The following is an 18,034-nucleotide window of genomic DNA, read 5'->3' on the forward strand; positions in this document are numbered from 1 at the left end:
CCAAACTCATCTCAAACTTTCGAATGCATTTACAACATCAAAATTCGCCACTGGGACTAAGTTTACACCAGGTTTCACAACTTTCAGGGGGGAAAACTCACTTCACTGTAAAAAAAAATGCCTACTACCCTGACATTTTAAGACTGTAAAAGGCTTTGAAACCAGTGTTTTTTGGATAAATGTCTGCTTTTACCATATACTAGAGGACAAAACAAATTTTATTCCAATACAGAAAATTGAGGATAGCTCCTTTAAGCACCTGGGATTGTACTTTCTTACCACATTTAAAAGCACCCGTTATTGGGATGAGAGGTCAATGTTTGTGAATTTTACATTATCTACATTGGCCAAAAAGAAAAAAGATGAACAGAAAATGCACCTCCTCTACGACAGAGGGCGCCACACTTAGGCATCGCTCAACGAGTCTGCGCAGTTTGTCCCACGAAATCTTTGGTGCAGGAGAAAGCCAGACCTCGGAGATTGTTTATCTTTCTACATTTCTAAAGCGACTTTAAATCATCTACGGCACTTTGTTTTTTTCGTATGTAGAACAAGCGTGAGTGGGCTTTCGGGCTGGATGTTTGTGAGAAGGGAAAGGCGGCTTTTAATTCAAAGGCTGGAGTAACCACAGCGAGCTGGTGCGAAAGGAGGAAAGCTACGTAGCGAGTCGGTCAGACAGCCAGAGCCGCAGGACCACGGCGCACACATTTGGGGAGTCAGGGCCCGAGAGGGAGCCTGCCAGGCCCTCGGCTTCATGCACCCTGTCTGCCCAACTGCCTTAGTCGCAGTCCGCCATGGGAGAGACCAAGATTATCTACCACCTCGACGATCAGGAGACGCCGTATTTGGTGAAAGTGTCGGTTCCAGCAGACAGAGTCACTCTCGCAGACTTCAAAAATGTGCTGAAGAAACCAAATTACAAGTTTTACTTCAAATCTATGGACGATGACTTTGGGTAACTCTTTTGTTTTTTTCTGCAACGTTGATCATGACGTGCTTTGACTGTCATCGCTGTATCTGCATCTGATACATGATCCTGACTTGACACCCGCGTCTGCTTTACCTGTCCCGTTTATTGACTTCTTCCATTTCATTTCCTTTGTTAGCCGCTAGCAGTGTGCTCGCAGCTTTAGCAGCTGTGTAGCGTCTTTACCCCGTTTGTTTACATTGCCTGTGTGGCTGGCTGGGCTTCTCCTGTGTGTCTGTGCTGCCCATGTTTGGTACAACTGCTTCACGACCACTGGTTTTAGTCGTTTTATTGTAAAAATGAGCCCACGGACGGTTTGCAAATACTAAAATGTCTCCATAAACTTTGAGCTGGTCGTGTGAAAAACGGGACCGCTTTAGCTGACAGGCTAATGTCAGAATGTTAAGGCCCTGCAGTTGTTGTGTATCTGCTCAGAGGAATGCAGCTTTAGACACAGGAATGCCCTGTTCATCACTGTGGCAGTTTTATGAGCATGTCCTTCAGGGTACGAAAGTGTCTGGAAACTTCGATTCTTTTGCATGCTGTTACACAGTTTATTCAACTGTGAGTAAGTGCAACTAAATATGATCTCCAAAGTTAGTTTGGCTAAGCCTTCATTGGGTGGGGCAAGTACAAATATTTGGAACGTGCTTGAAAACAGTCATAAATTTATAAGAAAGACATCTGTAAATAAAGAATTGGATGCAGGTGTTGGCAAAGATTCTCAAACCAAGCTGCAACAGAGACTGCAAAATCCCAAATAGCTTTGTGAGATTTTTGAAATTACTTCACAATATGTATCAAATTGTTTTATACAAACGTCAGCCAATCCCAACATAGATACATTTTAACCTTTTGGTATACGAGAAAAGAGGAGTAACAAAACCTGTATCTGAGGTGCAGATGTTGAGGAAAAGAAACAGCATTGCTCACTCAAGTAACCGTTGTCCAATGGTGTATTTTATTTATTACTCAAAGATTAGTTTCTGCATTGCCACAATGCATGAGTTGCACTGTGCCATGACACTAGTCTTTTTGCTCCAGATGTCACCCACTTTTGTCCATCTCCATAGCTTTAAATGTAGCCCTGTGTTTTATTGCTGCCTGAGTGCTTTGTGTTGTTAAAGGTTTACTGAAACAAAGCTTGGCTCTATTAACAGGGTGGTTAAGGAGGAAATTTCCGACGACAATGCTAAGCTGCCCTGTTTTAACGGCCGTGTTGTGTCATGGGTAAGTTTAAATACATTCTTTACTTTTTATTATTTGTATTACCAGGAGGGGTTTGTTGTTTTTTGCTAGTCTGAGTTTATTCTGTGGTTTCCATGACAAGAGTGTAGTAATCTGTTTAAAAGTGACCACAAGGAACTCTGCCTGACGTGTAACAATTGCATTTGCACATACTTTTTGTGTTATCAACCAGCTCTCACAAACATACCTGTGATATTTTAACACTTTTTACTTCCATAAAGATGCGGCATACGTTGTTCTTTCTGTTTATTTTATTGAGAGTCCCATAAACTCCTGACTTAATCCAGGAGCTATTCTGCCTGGGGTTTCTTATAACTTTGTGAACTCATACAAAGTAACAAAGCTGATACTAGCGTCACCATCGTGTGTGAAAATTTGATTAAAACAAGTGAAATCACAGGACTGGACGGAAACACCCCTTATCAAAGAGTCACATTCCATGTCGCTTAACAAGAAGATTAAATCAAAATGGGTGGGGAAAGTAAAGAGAGAAGAAAGAGAGTTTTGTGCACGGATGTGATACACAGATGTTTTTGGATAATTCAGTATAGTCTGTTTATGGATATGTAAGTCATCAAGTGGGTCATAGTATATCTGTGTAATAATCAACCTAAGTGTCTCTAAGTTGTGCTCACCTCAATTATTTGGATGTGATTCAAACCCAAAGCTCTTATGAGAGCAGACTTTATGGCACATGTTTGTTATGACATGGTCTCTGCCGAAATGTTCCATATCCTATGAAATGTTATTTTTGTCCACTTGTTTGTCTTGTTCTTCATCTGCTATTTCAGTGACTGAACAGATGATGCACTGGGGTCTTGTTGTAGTTAGCTTTTATCATACATCACACAGGTTCACTGAGCAACACGTTTGATGTCAAAAGCCAACATATTGTTCTCTTTAAGGATTTACATTTGTATTCCTTGTGGTCATTTTTCCATGTTAATTAGATGTTTTGTTATAAACCAAATTATTGGATTGTCAGAAGATATTGTCACGCTTACTTTAACTTTGCATGCTTTCAGTAGTCTGTTCTCTAAATAGTTGCACTTTGCTCATTTGTCTGATTGCTCTGTTGACAGTTGGTCTCTGGAGATGGTGCCCACACAGACACTGGGTCAGTGGCTGACAGCTCAGAGGGAGCACCTCCTTTGGAGAGGACAGGGGGCATCGGTGACTCCAGACCACCTTCATACCAGTGAGTGCAGCTTGTTTATTGTTTATTGTATTATACACAAGTTTGTTAATTGTCATTGTAAGTAAATTCATTACTGTTACTGAGTAAATTATGATAAATACAGTATAATATATTTCACAGGATGCCAAATGCAGATAACAATGTTGTCTGTCCCAAACTGTAATACTTGCCTTTACTTTTTGTAGTGGGAAAGCTGTGAGTGGTCGGGACAGTCTGGACAATGACACTGAGGTGGCATCTGTGGTGTCACAAAGAAGGGAGAAGGAAAGGCAGAGGCGAAAACATACCAGTGAACATGGTCCAAAAACTTACTTCTATTCTTATTTTAGTATAGCACCTTTATAGCACACAAGGCACCTACTTTCTGCATGCTAATGTTATTTCCTTTCCCTCAGGCGGCAAACAGAATGGGTATTCATCACGGGTAATGGCACGCGGAGGACCCGAATATGACAGCTGCTCATCTTTTATGAGCAGTGAGCTGGAGTCCACTTCCTGCTTTGATTCAGAGGACGATGATGCTACTAGCAGGTCAGTTTCTCTGTATAACACTCACATAGTCAAAAGTGTAAACACAGAAGAAATGAATCAGGAATTAATACCGCTGCACTCATTCCTGTGGTCACCTTTATTGGCAAAGCTCTGGTATTTTGGGTTAATAACAATACAGTCTTTGTCAGTTTAGGTGCATTCTGCCTCTTCCACGATCCAAGGTCAAAGTCCAAAGACACAAATCATAAATCAGCGACAATATTTCTTTATTTTCCCCTCAAATAAGCTTTTGCAAAAAAGAGAACACATCTTGCCTTATTCAGAGAATGATGAGTTTGAGCTCTGTATCTGACACTAAGCTCTTTCTTCACTTTTCTCTTTTCCTTTTTCATTTTCTGTACAGATCCTTTTTCATATCGTAGTTATGTATAAGCTATGTTTCTCATAAACAGGTTCAGCAGTTCCACCGAGCAGAGTTCCTCGCGGTTAATGAGACGTCACCGGCGCCGCAGAAGGAAACCAAAGGCCTCTAATATGGACCGGGTAAGATCTCACTCATGAGAAAATCACATTAATAAATCAGATAAGCTTTAAATTCATGGTGCTTTTTCCTCGACAGTCATCTTCATTCAGCAGCATCACAGACTCCACCATGTCTCTGAACATCATCACAGTCACACTCAACATGGGTATGTAATACTAATAATAAAGTAATATTGCATGAAAGACTGTATGAAATGAATTTTACAAAAAGAACATTGCCTTATTTTAAAATGTTAAAAATCCATTGGCCTTGGAATTGATATGTAATTTGTCCTTGGCGCAGGTTACACCCTTCACATCTCTGCACATATTTGGTTATAACTTTTCATTGGACAACACTAAAGGAATTAAAATTAACAACAAAGTGGTCTAGTCAGTGTGTACATCTTGCATAAATGTCAAAACTACTGGCAGCTAAAGCGAGTAAGCCCTAAATGAAAATGTTTGTGTGGCCAGCATTATTATCCAGCACTGGAGTCCTACTCTACTCCTCCATGATGACATCACAAAGCTGGTGGATGTCAAAGACCTTGTACTCTTCCATTTTCTGTTTGAGGATGCCCTACCAATGTTCAATAGGGTTTTACAACATGTTAATGACCAAAGTTTGCGAAGGGAGGTGACATACTCTGCTTCACTCTGTCACAGTACATGGTGGCAGTCATAGTTCCCGCGATTCTTTGCCCTGAGGGGCCATGTTGAATTTCCAGTGACCAGTATAAGTGTGGGAGAGTGCTCGAGCTCATTCACACCTGAGACCGTGTTACACCAATGAGTCACATGATACCGGGGAGGACAAATCACTCTCTGGGCCCAATTTGGACATTTTCACTTGGGGTGTACTCACTTTTGTTGCTAGCAGGTTTGATATAAAGGGATGTATCTCATTTTTGGGAGGGACAGTGACATTTATACAAGATGTACACAGACTAGGCTACTTTGTTGTTTATTTTCATTCCTTCTGTGTTGTACAATGAAACATTATAATAAAATATGTGCAGAGATGTGAGGGGTGTACTCACTTTTCTGAGATACTGTAAATGAAGAACCATATAAATATTGACATTTAACTCAAACAACTTAATGAGTCGTTTTTAAATATTCGTTGTTATGCAAGAGTTTATTATTATTTCTATCACTTTTGTTTCTACAGAGAAATACAACTTCTTGGGGATCAGTATTGTGGGCCAGAGTAACGAGCGAGGAGATGGCGGTATCTACATCGGCTCTATCATGAAGGGAGGGGCTGTGGCTGCAGACGGACGTATTGAGCCTGGAGACATGTTGTTGCAGGTGTGTGAGCTGTGACAATGAATGTAAACTTGTGTTGATGCATGAAGGAAAGATAGCATTATTTGTAGAGCAAAATTCATACACAAGTGCTTCACAGTTACATAAAATCACAAGAAGGCCGGTAAAATCAATCCTAAAACATCACTATAAAATGAATTTAAATTAATTACTCAATTACAGTAAAAGCAAAGAGTGCAGATAAAATTGTTTCAGTTGTCAGAGTTGAAGCCTGTCTTACATCTTCATGAAGATCCAGATTTTAACTGCGTAAAACTGAAATGCAGCCATATTGTTTTTATTATTGACTCTGGGAACCACAAGGAGACCCCTCCCTGAAGTTCTCAGGGTTGATGGTTCACATGGCTCTAACATTTCAGAGATGTACTTTGGTGCTAAACCATAAAGAGACTTGTACACAAGCAGAGCTGTTTTAAAGTCTATTCGCTGAGCGACAGGAAGAGAAAAGAGAGACCGGAGCACTGGACCAATATGGTCGTATTTCCTGGTTCAAGTCAGGACTCTGACATCTGCAGTACATCCGGAACGCTGCTACTCAACAGCTCAGTGAGCGGGCCGTTACAGTAGTCTAACCTGCTGGAGAAAAATGCATGGATAATACTCAAGTCTAAGAAGAGAACATTTTATTGTGACTACTATGCCCTCATTGTACATTGTAGTGACTGACCATAATTAAAAAGAACAACAGAACTATCTTTACATATCGGCCCTCAGAATTAATGTGCAGTAACATAATCCATTGATCAAAATGAAAAGAATAACTGATCCTACACATGAGACCTTTTATGCTCTGTTGGTTGCACACTGTGGTTGCAAAACATTTGTTATGAAATATTAGTATTTTCTGTCCGTATAGTTGTTTGTAAATAAATGTTTCCATTGCTATGTTTAAATGTGTTTTTGCCACTTTGCCTCGTGAGAACATTGTTTGTTCAAAACTTTGTTCTACATTGCAAACCAGCTTGGCAAGCCCTGGTGTGCCCTTTATTGACTGCGAGCTTGTAAAATGGCATGTACAAAACTGTCTGGCGTCATAGTTACTCTTAGCAGTCATAAAACTGAGTGTGTAAATGCACAATGCAATGGCAACAATGCAATGGCAACCACAGAGAGAAAAAAAAAAAAAATCTGTATTTTTGTCCTTGAAGGTGAATGACATCAACTTTGAGAACATGAGCAATGATGATGCAGTGCGTGTCCTCAGAGACATAGTGCACAAACCAGGGTAAGTGGCACCCTGTTAAAATGGTTCTCCATTATTACAGCTGATATATGGTTCTATAAAACAAATGTACAAATTAAGAATTGTTGTAAATGAAGCCAGAACTCCCAAGTGTTTCATTATAACAGTCTGTATATAAACATTTCTCTTTTATTACCAGTCCCATTACGCTGACTGTAGCCAAGTGCTGGGACCCAAACCCCCGCAGCTGCTTTGCTCTCCCCAGGAGTAAGTGCTAATGATCCACTTTTACCTGAAAATATTTCTTATGTGTGCGTCTAGTGTGCGTCTATGTTTTTAACCTCGACCCTACTATGTGTTTCCAGGTGAGCCAATCCGGCCCATAGACCCAGCTGCCTGGGTGTCTCATACTGCAGCCATGACCGGGGTGTATCCTCCATATGGGATGAGCCCTTCCATGAGCACTGTCACATCCACCAGCTCCTCCATCAGCAGCTCCATCCCTGAGACTGAACGTAAGGCCAACAAAAAGCGAATGGGCTAAACATGCTTTTTATTTATTAACCCTAATGCTTCATAATGGATTTGAAAATCTAGACATTTCATATGCACAGATGTGTTTTAATCATTCACAGTAAAGTAATGTTCTACTTTGGTATCGTCATGTTTATCTTTTGGAGCCTGAATCTGACCTTGCAAATTGTAGCCATATCATTACAGCTCCAAGTCTGGGTCAGTAAATCTCACTGTTAAGTATGGCTCTGCATTCCATTGAAGATTCTGCTCCACGGCTTCCATCTGGTCAATAACTCTTGTCAAAACTAAACATAACTCACTGCTTCGTTCTTCCCTATAATCGCGGACGGCTGGTTGTTTTACTTTTATTGTTGAGTTCACTGTTCCAATGTGAAGTTTTGCAGACAGCAATGTTTTTGACAATGAATCGAAGTCACATCATTTGATTATTGTTTTGTATTGTGTATTATTTATGCCTCAGAAAGATGCATAAAAAATTACTAAAAAATGTTGCATCTGTATTTTCTTTACCAGGATTTGATGACTTCCACCTCTCCATTCATAGCGATATGGCCACTGTTGCCAAGGCCATGGCGTGCCCAGAGTCAGGTCTGGAGGTGCGGGACAGGATGTGGCTTAAGATTACCATCGCAAATGCTTTTATTGGTATGTGTATCAAAACATGGTCAAATATGATTATTTTAAACACGTACATAAATGCTGAATTAAAGTCTCTGTTTCTGTTTGAAAAGTACAGTTGTGCTGCTTTGAGCACTTACTATATCCAAAACAATGTCAGATAGATTGCTCTGTTTATCTTTCTCCTTTAGGCTCTGATGTGGTGGACTGGCTCTTCCATCATGTAGAGGGTTTCTCAGACCGTCGTGAAGCTCGAAAATATGCCAGCAACCTTCTGAAGGCTGGTTATATTAGGCACACAGTCAACAAGATCACGTTCTCTGAGCAATGCTACTACATTTTTGGAGACCTTTGTGGCAGTAAGTGAATGAATCTAGTGTAGGCCAAGATTGAGATAAGAGTTTGTCACATGTAGTTATACATGGAACAATGTTCAATGTGTTTTTGTACCAATCTCCAGACTGTATGTTTAGACTTTTAAGCTTAAAACTATTTTATTTGATTCTAGACATGGCCCACCTGTCTCTTCATGACCATGATGGTTCCAGTGGTGCGTCTGATCAGGACACCCTTCCACCTTTGCCCCATCCTGGAGCAGCTCCTTGGCCAATGCCCATGCCCTACCAATTTCCTATTCCCCATCCCTACGACATGCAACAGCCCTTCCCTACTGGGCCTGGCGCCGGCAGTGCGGGAAGTCAACACAGTGGTGAGTAACATTTTGGTCTTAATTACATTTTAGAACTATTCACTGTAAATTTTGATTGTGAAAGGTGAACACCACATCCGAGGTGCTGTACTTGTAGACATAGCGATGTGGGGTTTTAAATGTGCGTTACAGTCACATTTTGTATCGTAATGTAGAATTATTTTTTTTGCACACATATTCACACTCTGAGATGACCTGAGATGAGTTGAACAGAATGTGGAATTTGCCTCAGGAAATAGCACTGTGGAAACAAAATAAAAATCTTGGAGAGCATTGGTGTTTAGTTCATGTATACTTTATTCAAACAGCTCTCATTGAAATGTTTGCAGATGTAGGTCAGCAGTATAATTTCAATGTTGGTGGATGGCTGATACACTGATAATAGGAATACTAAAAGGTGGACTTGGATTAATATGTTTATGATGGCCTTTTTTCTACAGGGAGCAGCGGTTCCAACTGCAGCAAGAATGAGGGTCGCAAATCGGGTGGCAGTGGCAGCGAGAATGATATCAGGAGCAGGGCTCCATCTGAGCGCTCAGTGGCGCCACCTAGTGAGCGCAGTGTCCGTAGTTCTACGAGCCACCGCAGCGCTAACTCCCACTCAATAGCATTTGGGCCTGGCCTTGTCTATGGACCTCCTGGCCTTCCTCCTCAGCCCCAACAGCTATCGATGTCTGCCCCAGGAGCGCCACAAGGCAGAGAGCTGCCCTCGGTGCCACCTGAGCTCACGGCTTCACGACAGTCCCTCCGAATGGCAGTTGGAAACGCTGGAGAATTTTTTGTTGATGTGATGTGATGCAGAAGATCAAAAGCACAAAAGCAAGAGATTGGGATTTTTTATATCACATGGAAGAGCAGGAGGGAGGGAAGGATGCATGCTGTAACAATATGATTCCTATGAAGTGGAGTCAGAGCTGTTTTGTACTACTTTTCCCTTGTACGCTGTAGCCACACTTTCTTCAGTGAAGAAGTTCCCTCAAGATGGAACCAAAGCACCTTCTTCAATTCCGCTCCCTGGTGGGAAGAGTTTATTTAAGGACATAGTAGCACAGGGGGGACGCCAGTGGAGTCGGACGGCTGTGGGAGATGACCGAGTGTTTGATGTTTTAGTCTCTCTCCCTCCTCTCTGCTATCCTTCTCCACTCTTTCTGAACAGAGATAAGAGAAACCTTGTCCTCCTGTTCAATAACAAAGCATAAACACTAACTCTCTAACCCTATTCAGACTGATCAACTATTTGCTTGGTCTAAGTGAGAAAAATGGAAATGTGTAAGTTGTACAAGAGAATTTCAAACCTTTTTACTGTACCAATTACTTTTTTATTTTCTAATAGTAGGTGGTCAAAATAGTTTAATTGCTCTACATTTTATATGAACATCAAGCTTCAAGAGTCATACATTACAAATTGTCATCTGAAACCTAGAGCATTTTCAGCCTCTATCTTGTGATAATGTATAGTGAACAAGTTTCTTACCATTTCACACTAAAAGAAGAAAATGTCTTTTTATTTATAAATATAGTTTTATGACTTAAGCTATTGTCTGTGTCTGCTTTGTGGTGAGTGTGAGTTTGAGTGGTACCGAGTAGTACTTACTTGGAAAAACAAATGTTCTGTTTTCTGCAGGTACCTGGGGTCATGTTTGTATTTAAAAGACAAATTCCAGACTGGCCAAAAAAGGAATGCAAAGGTTGGGGCAATGTGGTGTACAGATGTGTACGTGGGAGTTGTGGGTTTGCTGTGAGGAAAAAAAGGGGGAAGTTGTTTGTTAGTGAATTAAGTGTGCTTTCACACCTAGATTGTTGTTTAGTTTATTGCACACAGCAGGGACTCTTGGACTATAAGCACAGACCAGGCTGTATATAACATGTTTTACATGTTATAGAATCCTTTTTTTAGGGGGGTAATTATTTATAAAAAATAATAATATGCATGACCTTGTGTCAGCCTAATCTGGTTTATCTATGGACCTTTAAAAAAAAAAAAAAAAAACCTAAATGACATGATACAGTGGCCCGTTGCAAGTGTAGCTTATCGTAGTGCGGCCTGGGCGCGGTGCACGTCTCCTCTGCGGCCGCGCCTTTTCCTGTAGTGGAGAACTGTGCGTAAGGACGGCGCGTCAGCTGACTGCGATCAGCGGAGAAAAGCCGAGGGAAAGATCGGAATTTGCGGCTGAGAGTAACAGGATTCACTGGATCTTGACGTTTCTCAGACCATAGGAGGACAGAGGCTGGAGGTGTTGGAGAGTGCAGTCGGGTGAGTTCATCCTTTAAGGGACTTCATTCAGAATCTCCACCCGATGTCTGTGTTTCAAAACCGGGACCTTCAGTTCAGTTCATTTCAGTTCGTGCGAGCGTTAGCCATAGCCACATTAGCTTCCGTTAGAGACCGTCAAGCTCATGAGGGTATCATGGTAGGATATGGGCCACCGGAAAAGACAGGATTTTGAAATCTCACTGTGCACACAAATTTGTAGGCTTGGAAAGATGTGGACCTGAACTGATGCAAAATGTAAATGCCCTAGTGCGCTGGTGTACAGTATGTCTAACACCACTCTAAAAATAAATTTCTATTAATGTCGGTGCTTTTAATTGTAAGGGGTGTGTGTTTGGGAATTCGTACTACTCCTGCTAGCTTTCTGACACTTCACTGCTCGCTCTGCTAAAGCTAAATTAGCCTGCTAACGTTACCTCCACCTCGGTATATCTGTCACTTTGATATTTGCTGAAGGTCAAGTGTTCATACATCCTTGCTCATTGTGAGTAAAGACGAGCACACTTTACAAGGGGGTTAGTTTATTCACCTAGCGTCAGATATGAACATGAAGAGGTGTTAATTCGGAAACGGCCCTAGCGAGCAGACATCTTGACTTCGGCCAGTAAAAAGGTGGTAATACACATCCTCAGCGCATTTTCTACGGTAAGCTTTAACATTATGACATTGTATTCATTGAGTGCGACATAGTGGCACAGCCTTGTATTTTCTATCGCAATGGGAGTATATTATGCCCTCTCTCGAGGAACCAAACATCCATTTTCCAGAATCTTCACCCAAGGATGGAGAGGCTTAGTCAATCCTCAAATACATGCACGAGCCTAATCTGGGTTCAAATGCATTCATCACATAGATTTGGTTTATTAGTTAGATTTACCCAGTATAAGTAACTATCCAGTATAAATATAATGAACACTTAACAAGGCCAAAGTTTCATTGATAAACTGCAATGTTGCTTTTCTGTTGGCATCAGACGTCTTTACTACCAACTAGTGACATGTGTATTCTGCCCTCCTGTTTCCTGGATAGTGAGCTGTCTTTAATCTTTAAAAGAGAGCGCATGGGAACAGGGATTGTGGGAATTATTGCATGCACCGTTGATGGGAGCTGGGATAATCTTTGTGTATGCACTAAACAGCACTGAGTTACTATTGAGCAGGGCAGCTGCAGGCACATTCAGGAGACATCACTAAGATGGCTGTGTATGTTGTTCATAGGCAGAGGATATTAAAAGAGGATGTAGGTGACAAAGGTTTCCCTGTCTCCTCAGTCTCTCTCTCTCTCCGCAGCTTTCACTTCACTTGACGCTATCACACTTTCCTTCCTGCCATGATCTCTCATCCATGTTTTTTCTGTTCCTAGGCAGGGATTGGTTTAACCATGGCCACTTTGGACTGAGAAACTGCCACAATGATTGGAGGACTGTTTATCTACAACCACAAGGGGGAGGTCCTCATCTCTCGGGTCTACAGAGATGATATTGGGTATGTAGGACAGCGCTGCAAATATGTGGTGGTGGCGGCTCGACCATCTTCTTCATTGTGCCAAATAGGTACAAATTGATATGGTTCACACTGCACTTGTTTGCATGTCTATCTTGTATCATGATAGTTCTTCCTGCTGCAGTAATTTGTAGTTGTGGAGCCCTAAAAGCAGATGTTTCATTTAAGTTCACTATACATTTCACTCTTTTTGACTTTTTACATAAATAACGGTCATCAATGCCTGTTATGTATTTTTGTTGTTTTAACCATGAAGACACAATCTCCTAGCATTTAAACACATTTCTTATGTATTTGAAAATCTCCTGTGAACATAAACTAATGTACAGTAATTGTACATTTCTGGCTCTCATCCAAATCTAGACACTGGCTGTTAAGGTTAATCCCTGATAGCCTCTTTAGATGCTGTAAAGTGCTGATGTCAAATGTCTTTCCTCATTTATCATTTTAGCCTTGCGTTATGTTGCCAACTAACTTAAATACTCCTCATTTTAAACACATCATGAAATGAACAACCAACGTGGTTTAGTTGTGAGATTAAACTTTTAAGATGTAGACTAAGAGGGGATCCAAGGTTAATTGTATTCTGAAAACAAACAAAAAATAACTCCTAGCAAATAAATAATTTAAAAAAAGCAGCAGTTCTCTGTAGTGCAGTAAGAGGAAATCAATGTTCATGTTCAGCGAAATTTTGTCACAACTGACTCATGAGTTCTCTTTTCCTTTTCATTCACACACCAAGTTCACACAAATTGACACAAAGTTCCTACACTGATTTATGTTCACTGAGCTGTCGTTTGCTTTTCAGATTTCTTGCATCTTTGTGACGTAATCCATGTCTTGCATTGTTTAGCTGTGAGACCTTTTACAACATTCATTGTTCCCAACATGTTTGAAATGAAGGCGTCATCTGCAGCAGCAGTGTTCCTTCGACTTTCTACTCAAAGCATTACATGCCATGGTACTCACTCTGTGTACATGATGCACGAAAATGTGTTGTGCATTTTTGTCTTTCCTTTTACTTCATCCTCTTTTCCTCTCTGTACCACCATTTTACATCATTCGTCCATCTATGGCCCTTGTAGGAATAGGTAAGAGATGATCCAACCTGTGTAGCATGAGCCTTCCCTCTCATAGCAACTGAACGGTCAGCCCACCCCGCCCTAAAGTGCATGTTGTTGACCTCCACAGTGAACCTCCTGTGAGCATGAATCACCTGTCGTGACAACGTTCAGGAACATAAACTCAACATAAAACACCTCAGGTTAACTAATGATCAAATAAATTAATCTCTCACGGTCAGCAGCCTGTTAAGAGTACTGCTGCTCACAGCCCTGCCTAAGCATGTAGTCTAAGCATGGGGTCCTCCTGCCTTTAGGGTCAACCCTAAAAGTGGCTTTTTTACAGAATAGTCACAGACATGACAGATACATGACTTGTTATTTGATAAGTTCTCAGGAAGATTTGCCTATTCAAATGGTGTAGGTTTGTTTTCGTTAGTTGCTGCCACAACACTTAAACATTGTCATTTCCTAATCCACTTTAATCTAGGCTCGTTTTCTCATCTTTACACTATGGTACCTCTTAGGGCTAGAGCAGTCCCATAAGATTCAGAAAGTTTGCCTCTGTCTCACAGTTTATTCTTTTGGAGTCAAATGGTTTGGATGCAACTGCCTGGGTATGACCTCGGTTGTCTGTCTCTCCTGGTAATTATCACCAGTTACGCAGATCTTTCGCTTCGTTTTTTTTTTTTTTGTCCACCCTGCCGGTTAAGTTTTTCATGATAAACTAATCGAAAGGTTGAACTGAATGTGATCGTACAATCAATGACTATTGGTTTCAAAAAGTTAGTTTTGAGGAGAACATCATGCATAAAACCTGCCACACTTTTTAATGTAAACCTATTTGTTTGCAGGCGTAATGCTGTGGATGCTTTCCGCGTGAATGTCATCCATGCTAGGCAGCAGGTCCGATCCCCAGTGACTAATATTGCTCGCACAAGCTTCTTCCATGTCAAACGATCCAACATCTGGTTGGCGGCTGTTACCAAGCAGAATGTCAACGCTGCCATGGTGTTCGAGTTCCTCTACAAGATGTGTGACGTGATGACAGCCTACTTTGGCAAGATCAGTGAGGAGAACATCAAGAACAACTTTGTGCTCATCTACGAGCTGCTGGACGGTAATAACCTCACTCCAACTTTTTATGATATAACCGTTATGATATTAGAGGAGAGACCTTTTCCTCCTGATGCAATGAAATATGAAAGCCCAAAATGTTGAAATTGTTTTGCCAACAAAACAATTGTTTCAGTAATATACACTATGTAATGCTGGTCAGTCTGTGGTAAATCTTTCAGTTATGTTTACTGTATCTGTTATTTCTTCTTGCAGAGATCTTGGACTTTGGTTATCCTCAGAACTCTGAAACTGGGGCCCTGAAGACTTTTATTACTCAGCAGGGCATTAAGGGACAAGTAAGTCACAAGATGTAAAATACCGTCTTTTTTTAAACAATAAAATATTTATTTTATTAAATGCAAACAAAGAACAATATACTGTAAATGTTAAAATACAAATTAAAATTCCATACTCATAAGACTGTGTTTTTAGTTTTGTTTATTCATAAACACATTCACATGCACAAAGATAGTATACACACAAACCATATAACATGCAGTGAAATTTTCTTTTTTACTGTCAGCTATTTGAAAGAATTAACCGACTCAAAGTATTTTTTGCTTTTAAGATTTCAGTTTGTTTTTTTCAACTACAGCATTAATGGTTTCACTCTTGTTCTCTCCTGTCTCCTTTTCACCTGTGCCTCGGGCCGTGTCCAACCACAGCATCAGGTAATGTTTGGTCATCCTACTGTTTGCATTTCACCTGTCCCATAGGCTGAATGATCCCCTGACATGGCCAGTGGCCTTTGTCAGTGTTGCCTTTGTATTTGAATCTAAGGTTTCTCTGCTCCCTTCAGACAAAAGAGGAGCAGTCTCAGATCACCAGCCAGGTGACGGGGCAGATTGGCTGGCGTCGCGAAGGCATCAAGTATCGCCGCAATGAGCTTTTCCTGGATGTGCTGGAAAGTGTTAACCTGCTCATGTCCCCACAAGGTCTGATGGAAACAAACTACACACACTGTTAAATTTCTATGATTTATCTTTGTATTTTTCATGAGCTGTTCCTATAAAACTGTAATGTAATTTGGTTTTAGGTCAAGTCCTTAGTGCTCACGTGTCGGGCCGAGTAGTGATGAAGAGCTACCTGAGCGGGATGCCAGAGTGCAAATTTGGGATGAATGATAAGATCGTTATTGACAAGCAGGGCAAGGGTGGTGGTACTGACGACGCAGGAAAGAGGTAGGTTTAATACAATGTGCGAACATTTTAGCCCCTTGTCTTTGTGTTTCTTTGTTGCTTTCAACAACTTGGACTATTTTACTTTTGTTTAATTTTTGTTTTCTGTTTGGATGCATCTCTTCTTTCTTTCTTCCCTTCTCTCTCTTTTCTATGTGCTGTACCTCAGTGATTTAGGGGGAGGGGGAGGAAGGTACTGTATTCAAGTGTCCTCACCCTTTGCCAAGCACAAACACACTCCTGTCTGTGTGCCACACCAGACCCCGTCCTGAACTATTACCTGCTCTGTAACTCCCCGTGCAACAACACACTAGCCTGGCCAGCCAGACTACTCTTCGCTATTTATTCTAAACTGAAGAGTAAGAAGTGGCTCTGGCAGGTCAGGCTAACACACACCGATTTGGCCTGGTTCACTCGACTCATTTTACCCAAATTGGTTTTAGTCTGATTGTTTATGACCCTATGCATACCTACCTGCCTGACATTTAACCCATCACCTGAACACTTAACAGCGATTGTGACTTATTACAGAATTAGCCATTAAAATGCAGCAGAGATCGCGGTGTCTTGGTGCTTGTGTGTGTGTGTGTGTGTGTGTGTGATCTTGGTTTTGTAAAGTAGAATACACGATGAAAGAAAAGGTCCTATTCCAGATTTGTATGCGTTCTGTTGCAGTGGGAAGCAGTCCATAGCCATCGATGACTGCACCTTTCACCAGTGTGTGCGCCTCAGTAAGTTTGACTCTGAGCGGAGCATCAGCTTCATCCCTCCTGATGGAGAATATGAGCTCATGAGGTCTGTCGCAAAGCCTTGAACATCTTTTAACCATCTAAATGTATACTTTGCTCATAGTTCTGCATATGTAACTGCAGGTATCGCACCACAAAAGACATCATTCTGCCTTTCCGTGTCATCCCATTGGTTCGCGAGGTGGGCCGCACCAAGCTGGAGGTTAAGGTGGTCATCAAATCTAACTTTAAACCCTCGTTGCTGGCTCAAAAGATTGAGGTAAGCTTTTGTTAAAGATGTGAAAATGTATATTGGTGCTAAAAAAGAACGATTAGTTGATTGAATGATTTCCCCTTTATTGCAGGTGCGCATTCCAACACCCCTCAACACCAGCGGCGTGCAGGTGATCTGTATGAAGGGAAAAGCCAAGTACAAGGCCAGTGAAAATGCCATCGTATGGAAGTAAGCCACTCGTAATATCTCCAACACTGTGTTTATAAGCAGTAGCCTCACCAATGTGTAACTGTATGTTTGTGTAACGCATGTGATTTAGGATCAAACGCATGGCTGGAATGAAGGAGTCGCAGATCAGTGCTGAGATTGAGCTGCTGCCAACCAACGATAAGAAGAAGTGGGCCAGGCCTCCCATCTCTATGAACTTTGAGGTCAGTAATGCCTACACAGCAGAATGTGGATTTTATTTTGATGACGTTAAAAGACTTGTATATCCTAATCATAAATATACCTGGAGGCCTCCTTTTCCACTCAAATACGAGCTACACTACAATATACGCTCCTTTGTGTTTAGCGTCCAAGACCCCTTCAGGAAACTTGTTCTGATTATGTCCGTGGTCAAACTATTTTCTTGCGCAGTTTAGCATGTCTGTATTGGACTTTTAAGCCTAACTGGCACATCATTGTCTATACTAATAGCAAGCCATCTTTCTTCTGTAAAACACCCGTCCTTTTAAGCCTTATTATTCCCTTGTTGTGTAATGACAAGAAACCTGTGTGGCCTACTGTTGTAAACGTGCTCTGACTTGTAAGTCCTCTGTCTGGCTCTGCAGGTTCCTTTCGCTCCGTCTGGGCTGAAGGTGCGCTACTTGAAGGTGTTTGAGTCCAAGCTCAACTACAGTGACCACGACGTCATCAAATGGGTGCGGTACATCGGCCGCTCGGGCATTTACGAAACGCGCTGCTAAGATTCTCGTCGCCCGGCAGCAAACTGACCACTTTGTCTCATCTCTATTATTTTCTTTCTCCCCACTTTGTGTATGGCCCTCTACAATCTTTAGCGCCCCTCATTCACCCACCTCCCCCCATCTTAACTAGTTGTTGGAAATTAAATTTACATTGTTAAAAAAAAA

The 18,034-nt window shown here is 41.3% G+C and overlaps 2 protein-coding genes across 2 annotated transcripts; both read left to right on the forward strand.

Moving 5' to 3' along the window:
• The first annotated feature begins 435 nt into the window (after nucleotides 1-435).
• On the forward strand, nucleotides 436-10,253 carry dvl3b (dishevelled segment polarity protein 3b). Its single transcript, XM_079569980.1, has 15 exons — nucleotides 436-955; nucleotides 2,128-2,197; nucleotides 3,298-3,413; nucleotides 3,599-3,711; nucleotides 3,809-3,944; nucleotides 4,358-4,448; nucleotides 4,525-4,594; nucleotides 5,602-5,741; nucleotides 6,908-6,984; nucleotides 7,142-7,209; nucleotides 7,308-7,457; nucleotides 7,993-8,124; nucleotides 8,289-8,456; nucleotides 8,606-8,806; nucleotides 9,247-10,253. The coding sequence occupies exons 1-15, from the start codon at nucleotides 795-797 to the stop codon at nucleotides 9,600-9,602; spliced, it is 2,049 nt and encodes a 682-aa protein (XP_079426106.1). The 5' UTR covers nucleotides 436-794; the 3' UTR covers nucleotides 9,603-10,253.
• Nucleotides 10,254-10,898: 645 nt separating this feature from the next.
• On the forward strand, nucleotides 10,899-18,034 carry LOC306972134 (AP-2 complex subunit mu-A). Its single transcript, XM_079568623.1, has 11 exons — nucleotides 10,899-11,060; nucleotides 12,441-12,562; nucleotides 14,496-14,761; nucleotides 14,974-15,056; nucleotides 15,503-15,695; nucleotides 15,797-15,941; nucleotides 16,614-16,733; nucleotides 16,811-16,946; nucleotides 17,032-17,129; nucleotides 17,221-17,332; nucleotides 17,735-18,034. The coding sequence occupies exons 2-11, from the start codon at nucleotides 12,489-12,491 to the stop codon at nucleotides 17,867-17,869; spliced, it is 1,362 nt and encodes a 453-aa protein (XP_079424749.1). The 5' UTR covers nucleotides 10,899-11,060; nucleotides 12,441-12,488; the 3' UTR covers nucleotides 17,870-18,034.

The sequence above is a fragment of the Gobius niger genome (genome assembly GCF_951799975.1).
Source record: "Gobius niger genome assembly, chromosome: 13".
Classification (NCBI taxonomy): Eukaryota; Metazoa; Chordata; class Actinopteri; order Gobiiformes; family Gobiidae; genus Gobius; species Gobius niger.